This window comes from Ischnura elegans, chromosome 11 (assembly GCF_921293095.1).
Source record: "Ischnura elegans chromosome 11, ioIscEleg1.1, whole genome shotgun sequence".
NCBI lineage: Eukaryota > Metazoa > Arthropoda > Insecta > Odonata > Coenagrionidae > Ischnura > Ischnura elegans.
Window position 1 is genome coordinate 46,999,209 of NC_060256.1, and position 20,997 is coordinate 47,020,205.

Consider the following 20,997-nt stretch of genomic DNA (forward strand, 5'->3'; position numbering starts at 1 on the left):
CGTCCTTTCTACAAGAACAGGATAACACTAATTATACTATTCATCCATCGCCCACTTACACATACATAATGCAAAATGACCTTCAGCATCTGCAGAACCTAAGCCCAGTTAGGTAAGTACGCTGTGGCCCATCTGTATGAACCCTTTAAACTTGGGCAAGTCCTTTTCTGGGAATCAGGTGAAAGGTTTCCATCTCCTTCCTCTCCATAGCACCAGCTACTGGGAGATGGTATGCCTTTCTTTCCAAGTTTCCAACTACGGACCTCAATTCACCACCATTTAAGGGTCCTTCAAGGATCACTAATTTCCAGCAGACTACCATATGGATGGCACAGGGCAGTTGACTTATGGAGCTGTAGAAGACCCTGTGATCAGCATAATAGCTTATATGACACTGGTATTTGTGTTACTAGGATTTAAATATGAGCCTCTCCTCTCACAGGACACTTCCTGGCTAATTGTAAGTGCAGGAATTGAAATGCTGAGGAAAGGAGAGGACTTTGAAACAGGTGCCCTGGCACTGCTTTCTCAATTGCTTACTTAAAGTATTTATAGGTGTGTACATTAAACTGTGACTGTAATACATTAACCAAAACAGAGATGATGATGATTTGCAATAGGGTAGTTTCCTTCATCAAAGAAACCGAAAGGCATTGATTGCGATTTGTTACCCACCATTACTGTATTCATAATATACAAATTATTTCGTTTTAGAAATACCAGTTTAGACGAATGGCAATGGTCCATTTTTATCCTCATTTGAAAAGGGCCAGATTGGCGCCTATGCGATGCCACTCCACGTGACGTCACAGGGACCTAGTTTCTATAGGAGAAGATAGGAGTTATACATCGTCTGAGATTACCAATGCATGCATGAGGCGCAGAGCTCAGGGAAACATGTCTTAATAATCACCTATCAAAAATGGCTAAGGTCGGAAAGTTTTCTTCGTTTGATAAGGCATTAATAAACCTTTTTTAAGCCAAGCGCTACCAGCCAGCAAGGTACTCAGCTACCCGCTAGCATCCTGCGTCCTATCAGCTCTCAGAGCCTCCATCAAGGTCACCTCACAAGGCGGGAGGGGGAACCAGAAATACGTCACACGGAGAGATTTCCTTACCCGTCGCGTTTTCGCGCGCTTGAAAATTTTCACTTTTCATTTAATCGCGAAAAATAGATATCGTCATTTAAAAATCTAAAAGCATGAAATACGTACTCCAGGAGTAATAATCTTCCGATATAGGCAATAAAAAAATAATAGGAAACCACCCTATTGTGGGACAAACTGGCAGCTGGGGAACATATTCTTATTGGCCAAGATACAGCCCCCATGTCCGCTCTTGGCTAGTGTACATTCATAACTCATTTCAGGGCATAAAAGAAGTTCCTATTTAACACTGCGATCAACAATAGGGTTTGAATGAGGTATTTCCATAACATGTATGGCAGTGGGTGGTACATATGTGGTTTTAAAAGGTCTCCATGAAAATATCCAAATCATTTAAAGCCAAATTACTAAGTTTTTATTTTTACTTTTCACTTGCATCTTTTTCACACTTTTAATATTAATACCTACATGACAGGCCATCGTGATGCCGATTTTGCACTTCATTTGCCAGCTTAGTCATCCTTAGACAAATACTTTCTATACAGAAAAAAAAACTGGAATTCGTAGAAATGATCTTCACAGCAGAGCAAATGCCATGATGGAGTGGCATTGTCTTCAAATACATCGAGTACCAATCATCCACTTTCTCTCAAGTATATACTTCCATGTGGGAATGATTGCCACGCTCACAAAAACCTTTACCACAGTAGAAATACTCATACACTGCAAGACCATATTCTCACCCGGTCTTATAGCACGGAATATCTTTTGATGAATTACTTTCCTCCCTCACAAGGAATTTTTAGTACCAATAATCTCTTTATTACAAGAAGGTTCAATTGAATAGCATACATAAACAATCCCTTGAGAATTCCATAGAGAACTGTGACTGTCTATTTACCAAGTAACAAAAATAAACAAATGCCAAAGAGCAAACTCCACGTAATGAGTGCAAGCTGACGTCACATCAAAAAACATGGGAGGTCGTATATTTCAGCATAACCGCTTTTCGTTGATTCTGATCGATTATAAATTGATGATACATCCTGTGCAAATTTATTCTTTTTGCTGGGAAAGTACGTGTTAAATCATACAGAGCAAATACTCTATTGTGTGCAGGCAGTCATATTATTAAGCCTACCTTACCAGCTTAAAATACTAATTACAGTTGAGGACCTCAAATCCGGAAAGCTTGAGACCAAAGGGTTTCTGGATGTATGGTCTTCAGCACGCGGAAAAAGTGGTGCACTTTTTCTTTGAGAATTTTAATGCAATAAAACCACAACTCAGAAATTTCACACGAAAGGGATTTTAACGTTAATTGGCATAAACTTTCCTGCAGTATTTCAGTTAAACATAAAAAACTTTTCTTTAAAATTATTAGAGAAAAAGTAGTAAGTGATTTAATACTCATACAATGCAAAACGTTACTTGGATTTTGAGCAACAGGCCCCAGATTCATCACTTAGGTCAACAGACATACTATTTTTACTGAACATTTCATACAAAGTTAATTGCTTCATATTGCTGTTTTTTGTTTTCATGCAAAACTTCTAGAATTTTATTCAGCCCCATTATATGTTGTGATATCTATCGATACCTCCCTTAGTTGGACAGTAAATCTGTTCGTATTCTTCTATATTTTGTTGATAAATTAATTTATAAATGCATTCAGGCTCTTGTGCTCAATATTTGAGATCTCTATGTGTCCCTGCCCAGGTTTTTAGAGTATGTTCATAGCACGTGCTAACTTCCTACTCGTCCCAGAACAAGGCTCGGAGAATGGTGCCAGGAGGTGGAAAGTCGAAACACTACACAGAGTAATTTTCAAATTTTCCAGATTTCTGGATTTTGGATTTGAGGTCCTCAACGGTAATTGTTGATTGTAATCTCAAAGAGTCAAATTAAAAATAGTAATTTCCATAATTGCAAAATTTAATTTAAATCAGGTACAATGACTTACATTCTTCCACTGGTAATTTATTATATACATTATTGCCATTATTGACACTTAAATCATAACATGCTATAACAATATATTACACACACAATATTTCATCTTAAACTCCACGAAAATTAAGTTTTATCAAAATACTTTGGCCATAAATGTTTCCAAAACTGCAATACTACAGATTTTCCAGAAAAATATGAATACTGACAGTGCTACAAAGGTAGGTAAATGGAATTTCACTGCCCTCAAGAATATTTACAAAACAACATTCGATTGTAAAATTTGTTTCAATGTAAAACTCCTAGCATGATTCTCTAAAGTAATTAAAACTCAAAGAAACATATTGGAACTTCTTTGCATAAATTTTCCAGCAAAAATCAAGGCACAATGATAATGAATGTACATATTTTGCAGCAGCACAAATTTAAAGCAATGAGGTGACAACACCATATGCATAGCTTTAGCTACCAAGAATCACTGGTGAATTGAATTAATTTTTTGTAAATTGTATTCCATTCAGCTAAATATTTCAAAACATTAGATTCACTACTATTGAGCTTGTTAGAGTAGATGCCATTGAAATTTTCACTGAAGTTTTTCAATTTTCTGCACATTTGAAAATGGCATGAATTGAACTCGCACTGAATAATTGCATAATTGCACTCGTATTTCTTAGTGGAAAACATTAAACTGTTGACTAAAACAATAAAACTCATCAGAGGAGACCAACATTTTCAGAAAGAGTGCACTTTGATAAATCAATTACTTACATGATTGTTTCTTATAAAAATCTCAATACATATTTATAAGACTGTGTAAATTCTCAAGCATCATGAAATCATCAAACCCTTTATAAAAAAATCAACATGCATTTTCGTGCTAAATAATTCCCAAAAGAGTTTCCCCATGTGGAATTTACAAGGTAACTTCATAATTATTTTGAAATAAATACTTAAATGTGTACAAAGAAGTCTTTTAAAGCGCAGCTATACGGAAATAATAACGAAATTGCTAAAGTTAATAATGAATTTGCCCAGCATCATTTCCTAATTGCTGTCACTGCTTTCTGAGAGATGCACCTCTTCCCTTCTCAACTTCTTACCTCTGCCAGTGCTTGATTTTTTGGGTGCAGCTCTCTTCCCACTGCCCATTGATGACTTACGCATCACCTCAATGGCTTTCATTCTGCTTTGAAGGGCTGAGTCATTGTCTCTTTCCCTTTGTGGTATCTTTTCTTTTGTGTACAGAGAAGATGCAAAGCCAGTATCCATAGCTAAGGTTTTATTGCCCTGGATCATATTACCTAAATTTCTTGGTCTAGAGCTCGGCCCAGGACCAAAAGATATTTTGGAGGACTTTGTTGCCCTGGGTTTTTTGACTTTAGCCAATTCTTTGGCAAATTTTTTCCGCCAAAGTTCAAGTTTCCCAGTTGGATCCCTGCGATCATAATCATCTTCACAGATTACCCTTTCCTGGGCTGCTGGTTGGGGTTGCTGCTGTATAACTGGTGACTCTTCCATTTCAAAGTCATCATCACTCAAACCCCTTTCCTCCACAAGTGCTAACAACTCCTTGATTTCATTTTCAGCAGCTTCTTTGGTTAATTGAGGACTTTCCACTTTCTTGGATGACATTTCTTCCTCATTTAAATCTTCAGCACTTTCTTGAGAACATGTTCCTTGCTGAGACATAACAGACTTCATTTCTCTACCTTTAAACAGTTCCTTGCAATAATTTTTCCTCAGAAGTTCATGCTGACCTGAAGGTTCTCCCTGATCATAATCATCTTCACAGATTACTCTACCTATTTTAGGTGGTGTTCGAGCAGCTAACCTTTTACCTGGTGATGAACTCATATCAAAGTCATCATCACTGCTGATGCCTTCCTTTTCAAAGACCAAAAACTTCTTGGCATCACATTTCCCAGCTTCTATGGCCACCTGACCTACTTTGGAGGATGAAGAAGGGACACTACTCTCACCCTTTTCTACAGTCTTTCCTGCTGCAGGAGAAACACTGGACTTTGAAGCCTTAGGTGCACCCATCTTTCCCAATTCCTTGGAGAACTTCCTCCGCTTTAATTCTAACTTCCCGGTAGGGTCTCTTCTTTCATAATCATCATCACAAATAACCCTTCCATCTTTGGAGGACTCCTTGACTGGGGTTCGTTTCCCTGGTGATATACTAAAGTCAAAGTCATCATCACTACTAACACCTCCCTTTTCACTCGAAAAAATCTTCCCATCACTTTCACTGACTTCATTGGCCACTAGGCTGTCTTCAGTGGATGGGAATTCCTCATATTTCTCTTCAGCATTGCCTTGTGTCTTTCCTGATTTGTTAGAAATGCTGGACTTTGTAGCCCTGGATCCCCTAATCTTTCCTAGTTCCTTGGAGAACTTCTTTCGCATGAGTTCCAACTTCCCAGTAGGATCTCTTCTTTCATAATCATCTTCACATATAACTCTCCCCTCTTTAGATGATTCCTTAACTGGCTGTTGTTTCCCAGGTGACTTGCTGGTATCAAAGTCTTCATCACTAATAGGCTTTTCCTCTTCTGGAATCACGTTAGCCTTTGCAGTAGTTTTCCTGGCAACTCTTTTCTTTTTCTTTGGAGGAGAAGACTCAATTTCCTCACTTATTCCTGATATCCTTTCCAGTGCCTTTTTAGTCCTCACCCCCAAATTTGTACCCTTTGTATTAATCACAGTTGGTCCTACACTGGCACGAGAAAAGAATGAGTTTATTGACATTTGCTGTCGGTCAACACAATCTGAGAGCTTGAGACGAGCGAATAGTGGACGAAGGATAGAGTTGATTCTCTCCTCTGACCAACCAAAGTGTACCTTTGCAAAACATCTCAGAGCAGCTTCATCTGGCTTCAGCCACGTAAAGGCATCAGTGCAGCCATCAACAGAAGGCTTGAGGTAAGCTTGCACCACAGCCCTGCTAGGAAATCCAGGGGGAAGGAGTGAACCACTCGACTGCTTTGTGTCCAACGCTTTCAGACAAGAGCAAAGCCTGCGCCTCAGAGCTTTGGCAACGGCTTCAGGAGGGTCGTGAAAGGAATGACCAACAGGGGTTCCTTCCTTTTCATTTCTCTCGACTCGTTTCCACCAATCTGCAAAGCGCTGCAAGCCCGAAAGTGCGGCATCTACCTCTGGATCTGTATGAAGTGAATCAATAACATGATTATAGGCAAGAATTCTTATAAAAATTGAATTTAGAGCAGAAGGTGGATTTGGTCACAGGCATGTAGCCAGAGGGGCGGCTTTGGGGGCTTCAGCCTCCACCCCTGAAAATTTTTCTCAAGTGGCAACTACCCAAAATATATCTATTCACATACCCGTAGACACTACATTTTTCAATATTTCATTATTTATTTAACGATAAAATTATTCTTGGAGTATAGGTGAAATAGTTACATAAATAAATGTTAAGAAAGAGTTTTTTTACAATAAAAAAAGAAAGTTTTTTTTAAGTCAAAATTTTTGTGCATTCTCTTCTTATTTTTTTAAATTATATTATTGTAAAAAAACTCTTTCGTAACATTTATTTAAGTAACAATATTGTATATATTTGTATTTTATTGTGTTTTCATGTTTTCATTCATAGCCCTGATGACAGTTTTAAATAAACCGAAACGTTGGCTAACAACTTTTTTTGCATTACATACAGTGAGTCCTCGTTTAACGTCACTTACCGTTCCTGAAAAATGTGACGATAAACGAAATGACGTTAATCGAAACATAATATCCCATAAGAAACAATGTAAAAAGTTAATATCGGCTCCTAGACCTCACAATTCCTACGCGAAAAAAATGTTAGCGTATCATATCTGGGGCATTTTTTACGGTGGGAATGCCAAACTATCGTATAAATACAAGTTCCTGTCTTCATCGACGTAAATAGCAGCAGTGACGTAAATCTTTCTCCATTTTTGTATCTTCCAGCATTTGCTTTTCGGCTTCGCTATGGTGGTCGCCCGGGCGAGCGTCGCCTGGGCATCATCATCGCTGAAACATCGTCGCAGTTACATGAACCAAAATTATTGTGAACTCGGCGAAAAAAGTGACGACAAAAACTGCAAATTCTACACAGAAAAATGCCTTGAAATCACTTTTTAGGTACCTGAAAACCATTATGTCAAGTAAAACCTTGCGCACCTACCGAAGAATTCATTTTGCAGGAAATTTGCTAAAACCGTAATCGCAATTAACAATAAACACACCGTTTTACACTTCGTTTAGACTGACTGTATTACCGCCCACAAAACGAACAACCTTCAACGCCCGCCGCTTCGCATTTTTTTCTCGCACGAAATTTAAAAGCCTTGACGTTATCGCAAAGCGAAGGAGCGATAAACGAATGACGGTCTCAAAATTTTCGTGACGTTATCGCGAAATGACGTTAAACGGGGCGACGTAGAACGAGGACTCACTGCATATACATTTTACCTATACTCCAAGAATTATTTTATCATTAATTAAATGAGGTCAAGATAAAAGGAAAAAAATCTAAATATTTATTTATATTATGTTCATCCAGCATATGCTGGAAAAACATTTTTAGTGCACAATATAAAAGTCATATATAACTGCAATAATAATATCTGTATGAGTGATATTCTTTTTTCAAATTCCACTTGGTCATATAATTAATACCATGTACTCCGATACTCATTAAATTGGAAGTTTTACAAGGATTTCTCAAATCGGGAAAGTTCCTAAACATATTTTTCTTCATATGCAATGCTTGGGGCGAAATAATTTATATACGTGGTGATTACAATGCAGATATATTACATGACCAAAAATATGCGCTAAAACGCATGTAAGCTATTACATCATAATACATATGTGTGAATTTTTAATTTATTTCATCTCTTGAGTTAATGGCAAATGCCTGAAAAGAGGAAAAATCAGGTTTCCCCTAAAAAATCCTTGATATTTATTTTAAGCACTAAGAAGTGTTTTATAGAACAACTCCATTATTTCACAAAATGCAGTCATATTCCATACGCATCATACACACCTGCACTGCGGTGCAAATCCTCTTTTTTGTCTCCAGGAAAGGCAGCAAGAATCTCAAGGGCACTCACAGTTCCAATTCCAGGAATTCCTTCAGTGTAATCACTACCTGTCAGGAGGGCCAGTTGAACCATTCGGATCCTAAAGAGATTCAAAGGGAAAGAGAGAAATATTACAATCAAATCTACATAACCAACGACAAAAGATTAGTGTCAAAGAAAATAAATTAAAGCAAACTTTTTAACCAGGAGAAAAAGTAAAAATAATAATACAAACCACTTGATTAAACTTCATTAAATAAATGACGAAATAAATAAAGATATAGTCCCAATTTTAGAATGTTAAGAGTTTTCCAAAAGCAGCATTACATAGTCCAAACAAATAATCACCCATTTGGATATTTGGGTTTTTGAATGAATGATCATTTGGATAAGCAATCAGTAACAGTATTGTGCAGGTGGCACAAGATTATTATGAAACAATTGATCAAGAACCAACAATTAATACCTTCACTATTGGGGTGGCAAACCTTTTCATGATAAGAGTACCAAAGTTTATGAAATAAGAGTACATACATACACTAATCTCACATAGCAAACCAACCCATTCCCCTTAGCACCCTTCCAGCTCTGTGTACCAAAATAATTGCTCTGCACGCCACTCAGGGCACGTGTCCCATAGATTTGCCAATCCCCAATCTAGAGAAAAAAAGCAATTCTCTAACTCACCTATCAATTCCCAATTTCCTCTCTACCTCTTCCCTGGAGTACACCCTAACCCTGATTCTCTTCCTGTCGAAAACATGCCGATAGACACGTGATGCACCAAATGCCCAGACATCACTGTCCTCCGTGACAGTGCCTTCCACGAGTGAGCGAGAGAACGTGCCTTTCCGAGGACTGCTGAAGGTGACAGATTCAAGGAATGCACACTGAGCCTCAGCTTCGTAAGGAGCAACAACCCAAGGCACGCCAAACAGTCCCAGCAGCTCTTGTGACTCAATGCGAGCCCTATCCGTGACTCCTGCCTTGCCTTCCAGCTCCTTCTTGCGGAGTTCCAGGGTCAGCTTGCGGCGATCTGCATCAGTTAAATCTGAAGCCTCCTTACTTTGAGCTGGAAGTGGGACATCTGCTGCCTCTGGATTCTCAGCAACTTTTTCTTGTGGCTCCACCTTTAAACAGAAATCAAAGCTTGAAGCCCAGAAGTATAGGCTTTTTTTGAATGTTCTAATGATGCTATCTTCAATAAGTTAGCAGACTATACTACGTCAGAATCACATAATTAATAACAGAAGTACAAAGTACTGATGTTGCTATTGATGGCACAATTTTTAAGTATTGAAGAGTCTATTTCCAGAATGAATTTAACATCTTTGGCACTTTTGGAAATGGTCTTCAGTAGGATAAAGGAAAAAAATCTTAATTAACATCATAACGGTTTGTTTTCAATGCATTCATTACACAAAAATGTTCTAAATAATTTTTAACTATTCAAAAATTCTATTTTTACCAACTACAAAGTTGAAAATACAGAAAAACCATTGTCAACACTGTGCAAGGAGAGCACAAAAAAATGGAAACTATATTTTTGGAAAAATATTTCTTGAATTTGAAATCAAGCACTACTAAGTAACAGCATGGTACAGAAATATAAATGCAAAGACTTATGAACAGAAAAGAGGCTAATTTTCTGACTACACTGAGAAACTACACACCTGAGCATAAGACAAATAAACTTGAAAAAAAAATTACCTCAGTAACATCACCTGGCTCACTGCCAGAGGTATCATCAATGTATGTGACCCCACTATCAAGCTGTTCATGAAGTGGATTGTCCAATTCCTCCTTTGCTTCAGCATCTGTAACTGTAGTATTGATCACCTCCTTGCTTGCAGTCACTTTAGACTCTGAATCTTGTTTTGGCTCCTCAGCGACGAACACATCTGCAAAGATATCATCTCCAATATCTGCGGCAGCATCTACGTTCACAACCACCTCCAACTTTTTATCCTGAGGTATTTTTTTGGTGAAATCACCAGCATTTTCTGCTACCACTTTTTCAAGCTCGGCAGATTTCACACGACTTTTTTCAGTGTTAGACTGTGAATGCTCACTGCCATCCTCCACCTCAAGGAAATCTGATTCCTCTGATTCAGAATTGTCACTGATTTTCTCCACTACCACTTCATCATCTGTAGCGGCAGGGGTTACTGGATTGCTAATATTTCTTTCTGCTGACTCCGTGAGGGATGCAGGGTTCAAACATTTTTTTGGATCATCAACAATCTTTTTGACCAGTGAATTGTTTAATGACCTTTTCTGATCACTTATGATTCTCATCATCTGCTCTTGAGTCAGACCATTTTCATCTTCACCACTCGAGAATCCTTCGATTACTTCAACCACATCCTCTTTCCCTGCAGCTGGTTTTGCACACAAAAAAATATCATTGGAGACTTTAACTTCACTTGATATCACTTTCTTAGCTGTAGAACTTCCTGCATTGGTAACTTCAGTCTTAATTATGGCCATGATTTCTCCCTGAGAGAGATCACCTTCATCCATTGCACTCGATATGCTTTCAAACTCTCCACTTTCATTCTGTGTCCTTTCAGTGTTGTTAGAAGTTTCAGTCACAGACATTAAGAATTTCTTCACAATTTGGTTAGAGGTCAGCAGTTTTTCTTCAGTTAAAGTGGGCAGGTGTGCTTTTTGGTTTTTATTTGGGCTCTGTGAAATACTTTCATTGCCCTCACCCTTACATTCATCAGCAGGGGTAACTTGATTTTTGCTGCTCTCAAAAAGTAACTTTTGGAACTCCAATTCTTTCACATCAATATAATCCGAGTCCTCTGGCTCTTCTTTCACCACAGCAAGGCTGCCAGGATCTGGCTTCCTCTCGTCATCTTTCCCCCCACCTAGAAGAAACAAGAACAGCTATGAGATTCACTTCCTCTCGAGAATATCTCTATGAATAGTCATTCCCCATCCCCATAAACCATTCAGCACAATAACAGAGAAAAATACAGTTGAGGACCTCAAATCTGGAATCCAGAAACCCAGAAAACCAGAACGTTTGAAAATTCCTCTCCGTAGTGTTTCTACTTGCCACCTCGTGGCACCACTCTCCGAGCCTTGCTCTGGGACGAGTAGGAAGTTAGCACATGCTATGAACATACACAAAAAAACCTGGGCAGGGACACGTAGGGATCTCAAATATTGAGCACAAGAGCCTCAATGCATTTATTAATTTATAAAATATACCATGAAGACTAGAAATCCAGAAACACTTTGGTCCCAAGCTTTCCGGATTTGAGGTCCTCAACTGTATAAAAATTGTAAGTCAAGGACACAAATTCAAATACTTTAAGTCACTATGGCTCTTTCATCCTCTTCCTCTGAAGGAGTATTGGGAAAGTCGAGCAGAAAAAGGAAGACTCACATGTCGGAGCAATCACACTTTATTGTTACTTCATTTGCATACCCACGCCGACTGCCCCAAGGAGCCGTCATCTTTCTCTCGTCAGGGCTTCCGTTATTGGATCGGGTGCATGACAAGATGACATTTATAGCATTACTTACCTTATGTTTCAGCACTTCCTGTGGCCATTAAAATGCCTGTGCGTTTCTTAAATCTTACTTAAGGAAATTTTGAGTGAATTTCAAATTAAATGAGAAATGTATTAGTTCCATTTGATATTTCCATTTTTAGATTGTTTTTGCTCTCAGTTCAGTTCAGGTAAGTTAAGGCTTCATAAAAATCAATGAACCATAAAAGTGTTAAAGTGAAGACAGATGTATAACCTACCACATATATAATTCACACCAGAATAAAATAAACACAAAAATTTCCCAACTCAATTCAAGTGGCAAACTTTCAAAATAACCTTAAATGTTTTTTTTTTAAATTAGCAATTACTTTGAGCTAAATATTGTAATTTGTACATCTACAAATGTTATCATCATGTACATTATTTCCGATACCATATAATGGAAACACATGATACAAAATAAAAGCAGATACCGAATACTAAAACCTTAGCTTTCTGATTAACATTAAGATTTACAGCCAAATTTGCAATTTGACGGCAATATTTATTTCAAATGTTGGCATTAATGTTTATCAGAGTGATGGACAATTGAATGAATAAATACTAGAACCTTTGCTATCTGATAAACATTAAGTATTACAGCCAAATGGTTGGAAAATGGGAAACGAAGGGATGGAAGTAGTGCTGACTTTGAATGGAAAAGGAAATGAGGCAAGGAATACGACAGCTGCCTCTTACAACATCATAATAAGGAATAAAATACCTTTGCTTTGGTCCTTCAATCCACTGACAAGAATGAAGCCTTTCCTTTCGTCAGATGCAATTCGTTGACTGGTATGCCTCTCAACTGTCACACCTTTCTCAACCAACATAGCTTCCAGCTCACCAAGGGAAGCACCTTGTGCCTCACTAGTTGATATCTCCTCCTCAACTTTCTCCAGAACTTCCTGGACCTTGCGACGATGTAACAGGCGTGTCATTTGGAAACTTGAGAAATTTCCAAGGTCCTAGAATGAAATATCTATGCAAGCCCACATCTAATCATATTCAATATGCATGCCTTTTTTAAATCTTACATAAGGGTAATTTTGAGTGAATCTCCAATTAAATGAGAAATGCACTAGTTCCATTTGATATTTTCATTCTTAGATTGCTTTTGCTCTCAGTTCAATTCAGGTAAGCTAATGCTTCATAAAAATTAATGAACCATAAAAGCATTAAAATGAAGACGGATGAATAACCAACCACACATGTATATATATGATTCAGACCAAAATAAAACAAACATCACAATTTGCCAAGACAATTTAAGTTGCAAACTTTCAAAATAACCTTAAACATTTTCTTTGCAAAAATTAGCAATTACTTTTGAGCTAAATATAGTAATTTGTACACCTTCAAATGGTATCAGCATAACATCATACACATTATTTCCGATACCATGTAATGGAAACTAAGATGCATGATGAGACAAAATAAAAGCAGGTACTGAATATTAAAACCTTGGCTTTCTGATAAACATTAATTTTTACAGCCAAATTCGCAATTTGATGGCAATTTTATTCCAAATGTTGGCATTAATGTTTATCAGAGTGATGGCCGATTAAACCAAAACTTGATTGTGCAATAATGAAAGCTCAAAACATGCTTCTGAAAGTCTCTTTTCATGCATATCACATATGTAACTGTAAAAATTACCTTAACAAATTTATGTACAGGGTTATTATAGACGAATGGTTTGGTTTTGAACATGATTTAAATGAAAACAGAATTACTCACAGGTTATGTTTCATAGATTTTGAATTTTTTGTCTCAAACAGTTTTTTATATAATTAATTGATCTTAATGAGAGCACCCTTAGTCACACGTCAAGAGAGAAACCAGGCATCACCATCAACCTACTCATAAAGAAAGGCATCAAGGGGACCATGGCTTAATGTCCCATTTGACAGACAGAGTGCAGCTCTTGCAGTACCCTCCTCAAGGCACTCAAGCAGGTATCGGGTAGCCTCTGAAGATTCTCTGTCACCAACAGGATTTGAACGTGGAACCAATACGTGGGAAGTCAGCACTTCATGAATAGGCTGATGCAAACTCTGGGTTTCTCTCTTGACAAGCAACTAAGGGTGCACATACTGACATCTATTAATTATGTAAAAAAACTGCTTGAGATGAAATTTTCGAAAATATAAAAAAAAACATCAACAGTAAGTACTTTTGTTTTCCTTTAAATAAAGTGCAAAACCAAATCCTTCTTTAATAATAACTGTGTACTATTAGATCATCATAAATACTACACCTAGACCTAACCAAATGTGGCATGATCACCTTAGGCATCTTATGCAGCCGTCCCCAAGAACTCTCTTTTCTTGCCTCCTTTAAGTCAGTGAGAATTTCATGCCTCACTTCAACTGGTAATGCTTTGAAGCTTTCGCTTTGCAGATCAACTTCATGAGGGTCCACCCATGAACTCAACTTCTTCCAGCCCCCTCCAATTTTTCCCTTGGCCTGGTACTTCACTGCTGCCTTACTGTCCTCATCAGAATCATAATATGACATGTAGTCACGATCATCTTCATCCGACCTGATTGGAAACACAGGGACGAAAGAATGAGAATTTGTTCAAATTAATTTTAACTAAATTAAACTAGATTTTCTTTCAAAGATGGACATTTAATACAATGGCCAATAAAGGAAGTACGAGCGGCCGAGTTTTCAATTGTTTCTTCAAGAAGCAGCCGAATAATTCCTTCATTACGTGACTAAACCGTCAAGTTAACCATAGACGTGACTTTTCACATAAATTATTCAAAATACACATTTGCCCATTTGGAGACATTAATTGTGCTTGATCAATCCATTTAAGAGTTTCATTATTTTTGCATAGGGAATAATTTTTGAAATTGTATGTGCACAAGGGAGAAAATAGCCCAGACAATCCACAAATCAGACGTTTTGGAGCCTGTTAATCAAGAGTTCACAGTACATGAATGGTGATAATAGCTATTTTCCACTCTTAACAGCATCTCTAGCCTCATAATTCAAAGACACTACATACGTTAAATCTTAATTTAAAATCTTACAGTGAACTTTCCCCTGAAGACTCATCTTGTGGACTGGCGGCCACTTTTTCAGGAAGCGGAGGAAGTTTGTAAAGGTCTTCTTCCTCTGCTTTGGCTGAACTGCCTTTCTTTGGTGTTGTCTTTTCTGAAAGAAAGAAACATGAGCATTATAAATTACTAAATTTGAATTATACTGAAACCCTGATCACAAGACAATTAGAAAAATGCAGTGGTTAGGAAATTGGGCTTTCATCACATTCCAAATTGCTTGGAGTTAAACTAACAGGTTTACAAGCTACATGACCAGTCTATACTTCAATTTTGTCATGAAGAATAAAGCGTATGTTCACTTGGTAATGGCCTATTCCTTGGACTCAGGGGGAGTAAACATTCCAGCCATGGTATTTCCCACAGCTGTGAAGGCTCCATGGACATTCAATTTACGAACAACCTTAATATGAAGTTTTCATTATTCCGAAGCAAATTGTTGGTACCAACGAAAAGGCCTATCCAATCTATAGGCATTTAGGTGGATATACTCTACATTAGGACATAATTATTGTGCTACATTTGAGTTCTCCTCGAGTACTGTGCCCAAGAGCTTCAATTATGGTTCTTTCTGCAGTAGGAAATACTTCAGTATGCATGAAACATAATTTAATAAGCTTCATTCCAGTGGAATCATGGTGACCCACTCATTACCGCTCGTAAATTGAATGCATAGTTAGTCCTCTTTCTACACACATTTGATTTACAAACTTTCAGAGATACGAACATTAGAAAAATTCAAGCATGCCCAAAATTTCAAATTTGGCACCTTTAAAGTTGGCCGATGTGACGAGTTGTGGCATGAAGGAACTTGCACTTTCAGCATAAAATGAACAAAGTTTCATTCAATCCATTGTGAAGTCAGGAACTGTGCAGTGTTTCACCCATTCTTCCTTCCTGCAGACAGTGACTTTTTTTGGCTCAAGCTGTATCGCATGCTCAGCTAGATCAGTTTTTCACAATTGTGATGCAGTGTTGCATTCTGAAGGATAACCGCGCTCCTTGATGCCTTGCATAGGTTTATCAACTTACGAGCAAGGTTTCGGAATGCGTCTTGTTCGTATGTTGAGGACTGACTGTATTCAGGAAGATATCAACCCTCGATTGCGTCATACCGCATTTTTCCATATAGAAAATCAAATGAATGTGCTTGTTTTTATATAATTGCATGTAATTTAATCTCCTGTATTATACACTTGACTCCGAAGCTTTTTTGCAGAGCGACTATAAGTATGGGAGATTGAAGAGACAAGAAATTTTGACAATAAATATATGTTTTTTTTTCAATGATTCCTAAAAGAAATTGTCATCCGAACTTCGTTAGCACAAACCCCTGGTGCTTTGATCCTGTGAACTTCGTAATGACGAGAGTCTACTGTATTAATGTATTTTTAAAAGTTTTAATAATTCTTGAAAAAATTAAAATCATCTCCAAAATGAACTACCGTATTTCACGGCATATAAGATGCACTGGTACATAAGACGCACCCTTATTTAGAAGGCCACACACAAGGAAAATAAGTTTCAATAGTCCGCGTGACAGCACGGTACTATAAAAACTTAAAATGTGGTTTCTTTTACATAGTTCTCACGTTTCGTAAAAGCCAAATAAACAATCATTGAATGCAATTACCAAACATTATTTATTAAGGAAAATTAACAAACGGCAAGCAATCAAACATAATACAAAATAAAGCAGATACAACAAAAAACACTGATTCTTTTAGTTCTCACGTTTCGTAAAAGCCAAGTAAAGCAGAAACATAGGCGGGCAAAGCAATCAGAAACAAAAGAGGGCAGAGCGAACGTTACTAGTTTCGTTTACTTTTTGATGGGAACAGTGCGGAGTCGGAAGGAAACCATCCCAGTTCTCTCTTTTGAGCTATATTTTTGTTGGCAAAAATTTAGTTAAACCTGATAAAATAAAATCAACTGATTCGGGCGTTACTTGATGGAACGATGAAATGTTCATGGTGAAACAAAACTCAGTACTAATCCACAAACTTTTATTTTAACAGTCTACTAGTTTTGACGTTTATACCGTCATTATCAAGACTAACCAGGTCTAACTAAGGTCAGGTGGTAACGAGGTTAATTGGAAGGGGAGGAAGAGGATTGTCAAGGAAGAAGTCAGATTTTAAAACAGTAGAAAAAAAAAATTAGAACATTTGAATACAGTCATGTCATTTAAAATTTTGGTGTTACGTGCAAGAGTGCATTTCGTGATTTCTAAAATTTCTAAAATATCCAGTTTTACACTTGTGTCATGTACATGTAAAATTTTAATATTGAAGTCACTTTTGTGGCCGGATTCGGACAGGTGTTTAGAAAAATGGGATTTGGAGTAATTCAGTTAGTCTTGATAATGTCGGTATAAACGTCGAAACTAGTAGACTGTTTAAATAAAAGTTTGTGGAATAGTACTGAGTTTTGTTTCACCATGAACTGATAAAATAACTATGGCAGATGAAGAAAAAGTTACGCGTGCCTAGACCTTTATCTGGGCTAAAAATAGCATTCAGTATTGAAAGCTAACCTGTGTCCTTCACGTATAAGATGCAGGTAACTTTTTTGAGACCAAATTTAGGAAAAAAAAGTGTGTCTTATATGCCGTCAAGTACGGTAAGTTTGTTACACAGCTTCCGGGGTTGAGATATTTTTTTCACTGTTCTCCATGATCAATAACAATGCATCGTAAAATTTAATAAAGAAAACAAAATGGGAAGGAACGTACTAGGACTGGGACCAGCAGTAGATGCTTGAGCTTGTATGTAAGCGGGATCAACAACTCCAGTCTTAGCCAGTGATAGGAATAGCTGCTGTCTCATCTCCTCCGCTCTGTCACGTGCAACCTGCTTCTTCTGCTTCCTGGCAAACTGCAGACATGAAATGAAAATAACAATAATAAGAGCACTCATTTTCCATTAAATGAAATAAATACTATTCTCAAAATCATTGGGAGTACAAATATTATAACAAAATTACAAAATAAACTATGCAGGCACTCAACAAAAAAGAAGCTACCCAGGTGAGCTATATTTCAACGGTGCCGCATGAACAGTGGTGGAATCCCATTAATTCCCATGGCTAAAAATTCCCCTGTATCAGGAATAGTATCATGGATCTTGAGCTTCACTGGCCACTGCACCAACAACTATGCAATCCAGGTTCCTAAATTCCCATAGCAATTCACCAAGGTTCATGGTGCTAGGTGTTAGGTTTGTGCGGGCCATTATATACGGCAATGCAAAGGAATTGAGCTTCCAAGAAGCCACTAACAGTGGCAATCCTGATACCAGCACATGAGCCAATTAAGCCACCCTTGGCTGCAAATGCCATTTCGTTGCCTGCCTTGGTGGCAGCAGGGTGAAGCCCTGGCCTGACACACAAGAGGTTGTGGGTTCGAGTCCCGCCTGGCTAGGTTAACCCAATCCACAATATGGATGTTCGTGTATGTTTGATTGTTGAGTTAAAAACCCTGATGTAAGAGGGCAATGGTGCTTTTATCAGTGGTACATGAATAAATAAATAAATAAAAATGCAGTTCATTTCAATGCTTCCACAGAAGTGGAGGTGAAATACAAATTCCAATGGGAAAAATTACCCCTGAACAAGGAATCAATTAAAAAAACCTCGAAAGTGCTGTGGCAAGCATGTTAGCCAAGTGGGTAGAGGGTAGTGGGTAGCGATTGACGAGTTCCAGGTTCAAATACCGGGTGGAGTCTTCTGACACCCCCAAATAAAAATCCTCGAAGTGCAAGGTGGCCCACGCAAAAGAACTGGCCCTCCTACCATGAATGAGTAATATACACACACCTTTGTCTTAGTCAGGGGTGAGCTCTACCCTCACTTATCCAAAGAAACCTTAGGATGGAATCACTGAGTCAGTGAGTGAAATAGTGGTGATGCCCATTAAACCAAAGATCAGTGGTTTGATTTACAGTCCATGGGAATTTTTATGAAGAGATTTACGACATAAATTTACTAGAGTTGTAAACACTTATTTGTTAAAGAAGATACTTCCACTTCAATAATAACTCCCTCCCATTAAGAGCTTATGGTGTCCCATGGTTTGTTTTGTAATCAATTATACATTCATACAATCATAGTTTACAGCAAAATACATTTCCCTACACAAATCCAGCAAAAACAATTATGTACTTTCTATTTCAACGAGTAAAATAAATAGGCCAATTCATCTCATTGCATTGAATATCATAATTATCAGTTGATATTTTAAAACAACACTTCCTTTCTCATAAGTTCTCTATTTCAATCTAAATACTGCTAATATAAATCCTTAATTAATTATAAATTGCCTGCCTTTATCACTTGAACTTGCAAGAATGATAATAGAATTGCTTATCCATGAAATTGATGTGATTTGACTGAATCTTTTACTATTGATTCTACAATTACTTCACAGAAAAATGAATTCTTACAATTGTTTTCTTCTTTAAACCTGGAGCTTCTCCATCAAAAACGAAGACTGGTTTCACTCGATAGAAGAGCAGCTTTGATATTCGATGGAATAATGTTAGAAGGTGAGCATTTGCTGCAGTGGATCCACCGTATGCAGAGCCTTGCTGTGCTTGGTATAACCAGAGTGAGACATCTATACAACATGTTAAGGAAGCACACAGAAATAAAGAACATCACCCACATGAATCGCATAAACATGCATACGAATTTATTTCTCCCATGTCTTTCTAAGGTCGTCCCAAAGTAAAAATTTTAATTTGATAGATCATATCATCAATATTTTCAGCCTCAAATCCATAGTGATTTGAAAAATGAATGAATCAATCGATTCTGGCCTTGAAGAAAGAGAGCACTGATTTTTAAACAAAAAATTTTTCATCTTTAGATATTATTTCATGACAAACCATTCTCATGAAACTATGGACAATACCAATTGAAATAGAGAAAAATAAATCCATTCTTCCTTGAAAAAAAATTAGTTGACCAGAATTTTTTCTTGCCTTCATTAAAAATTCTTCTCAATTTTTTACAAATAAACATGAAAATAACTACACATTACTGTGATATCTCTATTTAAATCTGCTGAATGAAGGCCTTAAAACATAACACAGAGGAAGAATGAGTAAGATGAAGTAAAATTGCTCATGTAAAGTACTGAGTAACACCCAATAAAACTGCATCCAACAAGGGAAAACAGGAAAGATAATTCAGAGTTATTGATTGAGGAAAACCTGATGATTTCCCCATTTTATAAAATGGTGAATAGAAATAAGGTAAGTTCATACTCAAATGAAAGGTCCTAATGATAAAAAAGGATATAAATTCCTATCCTTACATACCAACACATGCATGTATGCATTAATGAAAAAGGATACCAATGGCAAGAACTTTGTTCTGTAATGACTCCAATGTGACATCTCTTCCAGTAGGTTCCAGAAGTCTCCAGAGGCCGTGAATACCCATCTTAGTGACTTATATATTTGGCCTAAAAAGGGAAAGAAAAAAGATAAAATTCAACGTAGAAACAAAAATAATCTGTGATTAAGCTTTCAGGACCAAATATGAATGGAAAGATCAATATTTAATATCCCTACTCATTATTTCATAAAAATATCAAATCAATAACTAAAAAAATCATTATTAATTCAATAAAATAAACCCAGGTCTAAGGGGGCCCATTAGGTCGAAACTTACACTTAAAAATTAAAATTTTTTCCATACTCTCAAAAACTAGATGAAATGACATCATGAGTTCTTTTTATTAATATTATCAGCACATATATCAATTTAAGCCCACAATGAGTACCATAACCCTTTTAATAGTAAAAAGAATTAATGCATGAGTATTTTAATGATCTGTTATTCCGTTTTTTAGCTGAGAATTAGCTTATACCTGTCATTATTGCGTTAATTTGTTGTCTCGGGCATGACTTCATGGATTTGACTAAATATAATGAAGTGTAAAAAGCTTTATAATACCACATAAATTTATTACTATCTGACTTAGGTTTTGATGTGGCACATCATCATCTGACTAGTCATACAATGATGCGCAAAATTTTTTACATTCCATTATGGCATTTTTGTGTCTTGAAAATCCAAAATTGGTGGGGAGACCCCGAATCCCTTTTGGATATGGGGTATTTCTCTTAAAAAATGGTGGTGTTAAGATAATTCTCCACTTTGGATGTAGTGGTGGATATAGGTTAGCCTCACATCCTTGGTTCAAAACTATAACTGCTACTGTACACATCAGCCAGACTGAATG

At 37.1% G+C, this 20,997-nt stretch overlaps 1 protein-coding gene across 1 annotated transcript; it reads right to left on the minus strand.

The window, feature by feature from the left end:
* Positions 1-1,920: 1,920 nt before the first annotated feature.
* LOC124167940 (DNA excision repair protein ERCC-5) lies at positions 1,921-20,208 on the minus strand. Its single transcript, XM_046546007.1, has 10 exons — positions 20,105-20,208; positions 19,190-19,362; positions 17,482-17,623; positions 14,721-14,844; positions 13,966-14,221; positions 12,401-12,644; positions 9,839-11,004; positions 8,816-9,258; positions 8,092-8,228; positions 1,921-6,223 (listed from the first exon to the last, which is right to left on the minus strand). The coding sequence occupies exons 1-10, from the start codon at positions 20,190-20,192 to the stop codon at positions 4,104-4,106; spliced, it is 4,893 nt and encodes a 1,630-aa protein (XP_046401963.1). The 5' UTR covers positions 20,193-20,208; the 3' UTR covers positions 1,921-4,103.
* Between the last annotated feature and the right edge of the window lie 789 nt (positions 20,209-20,997).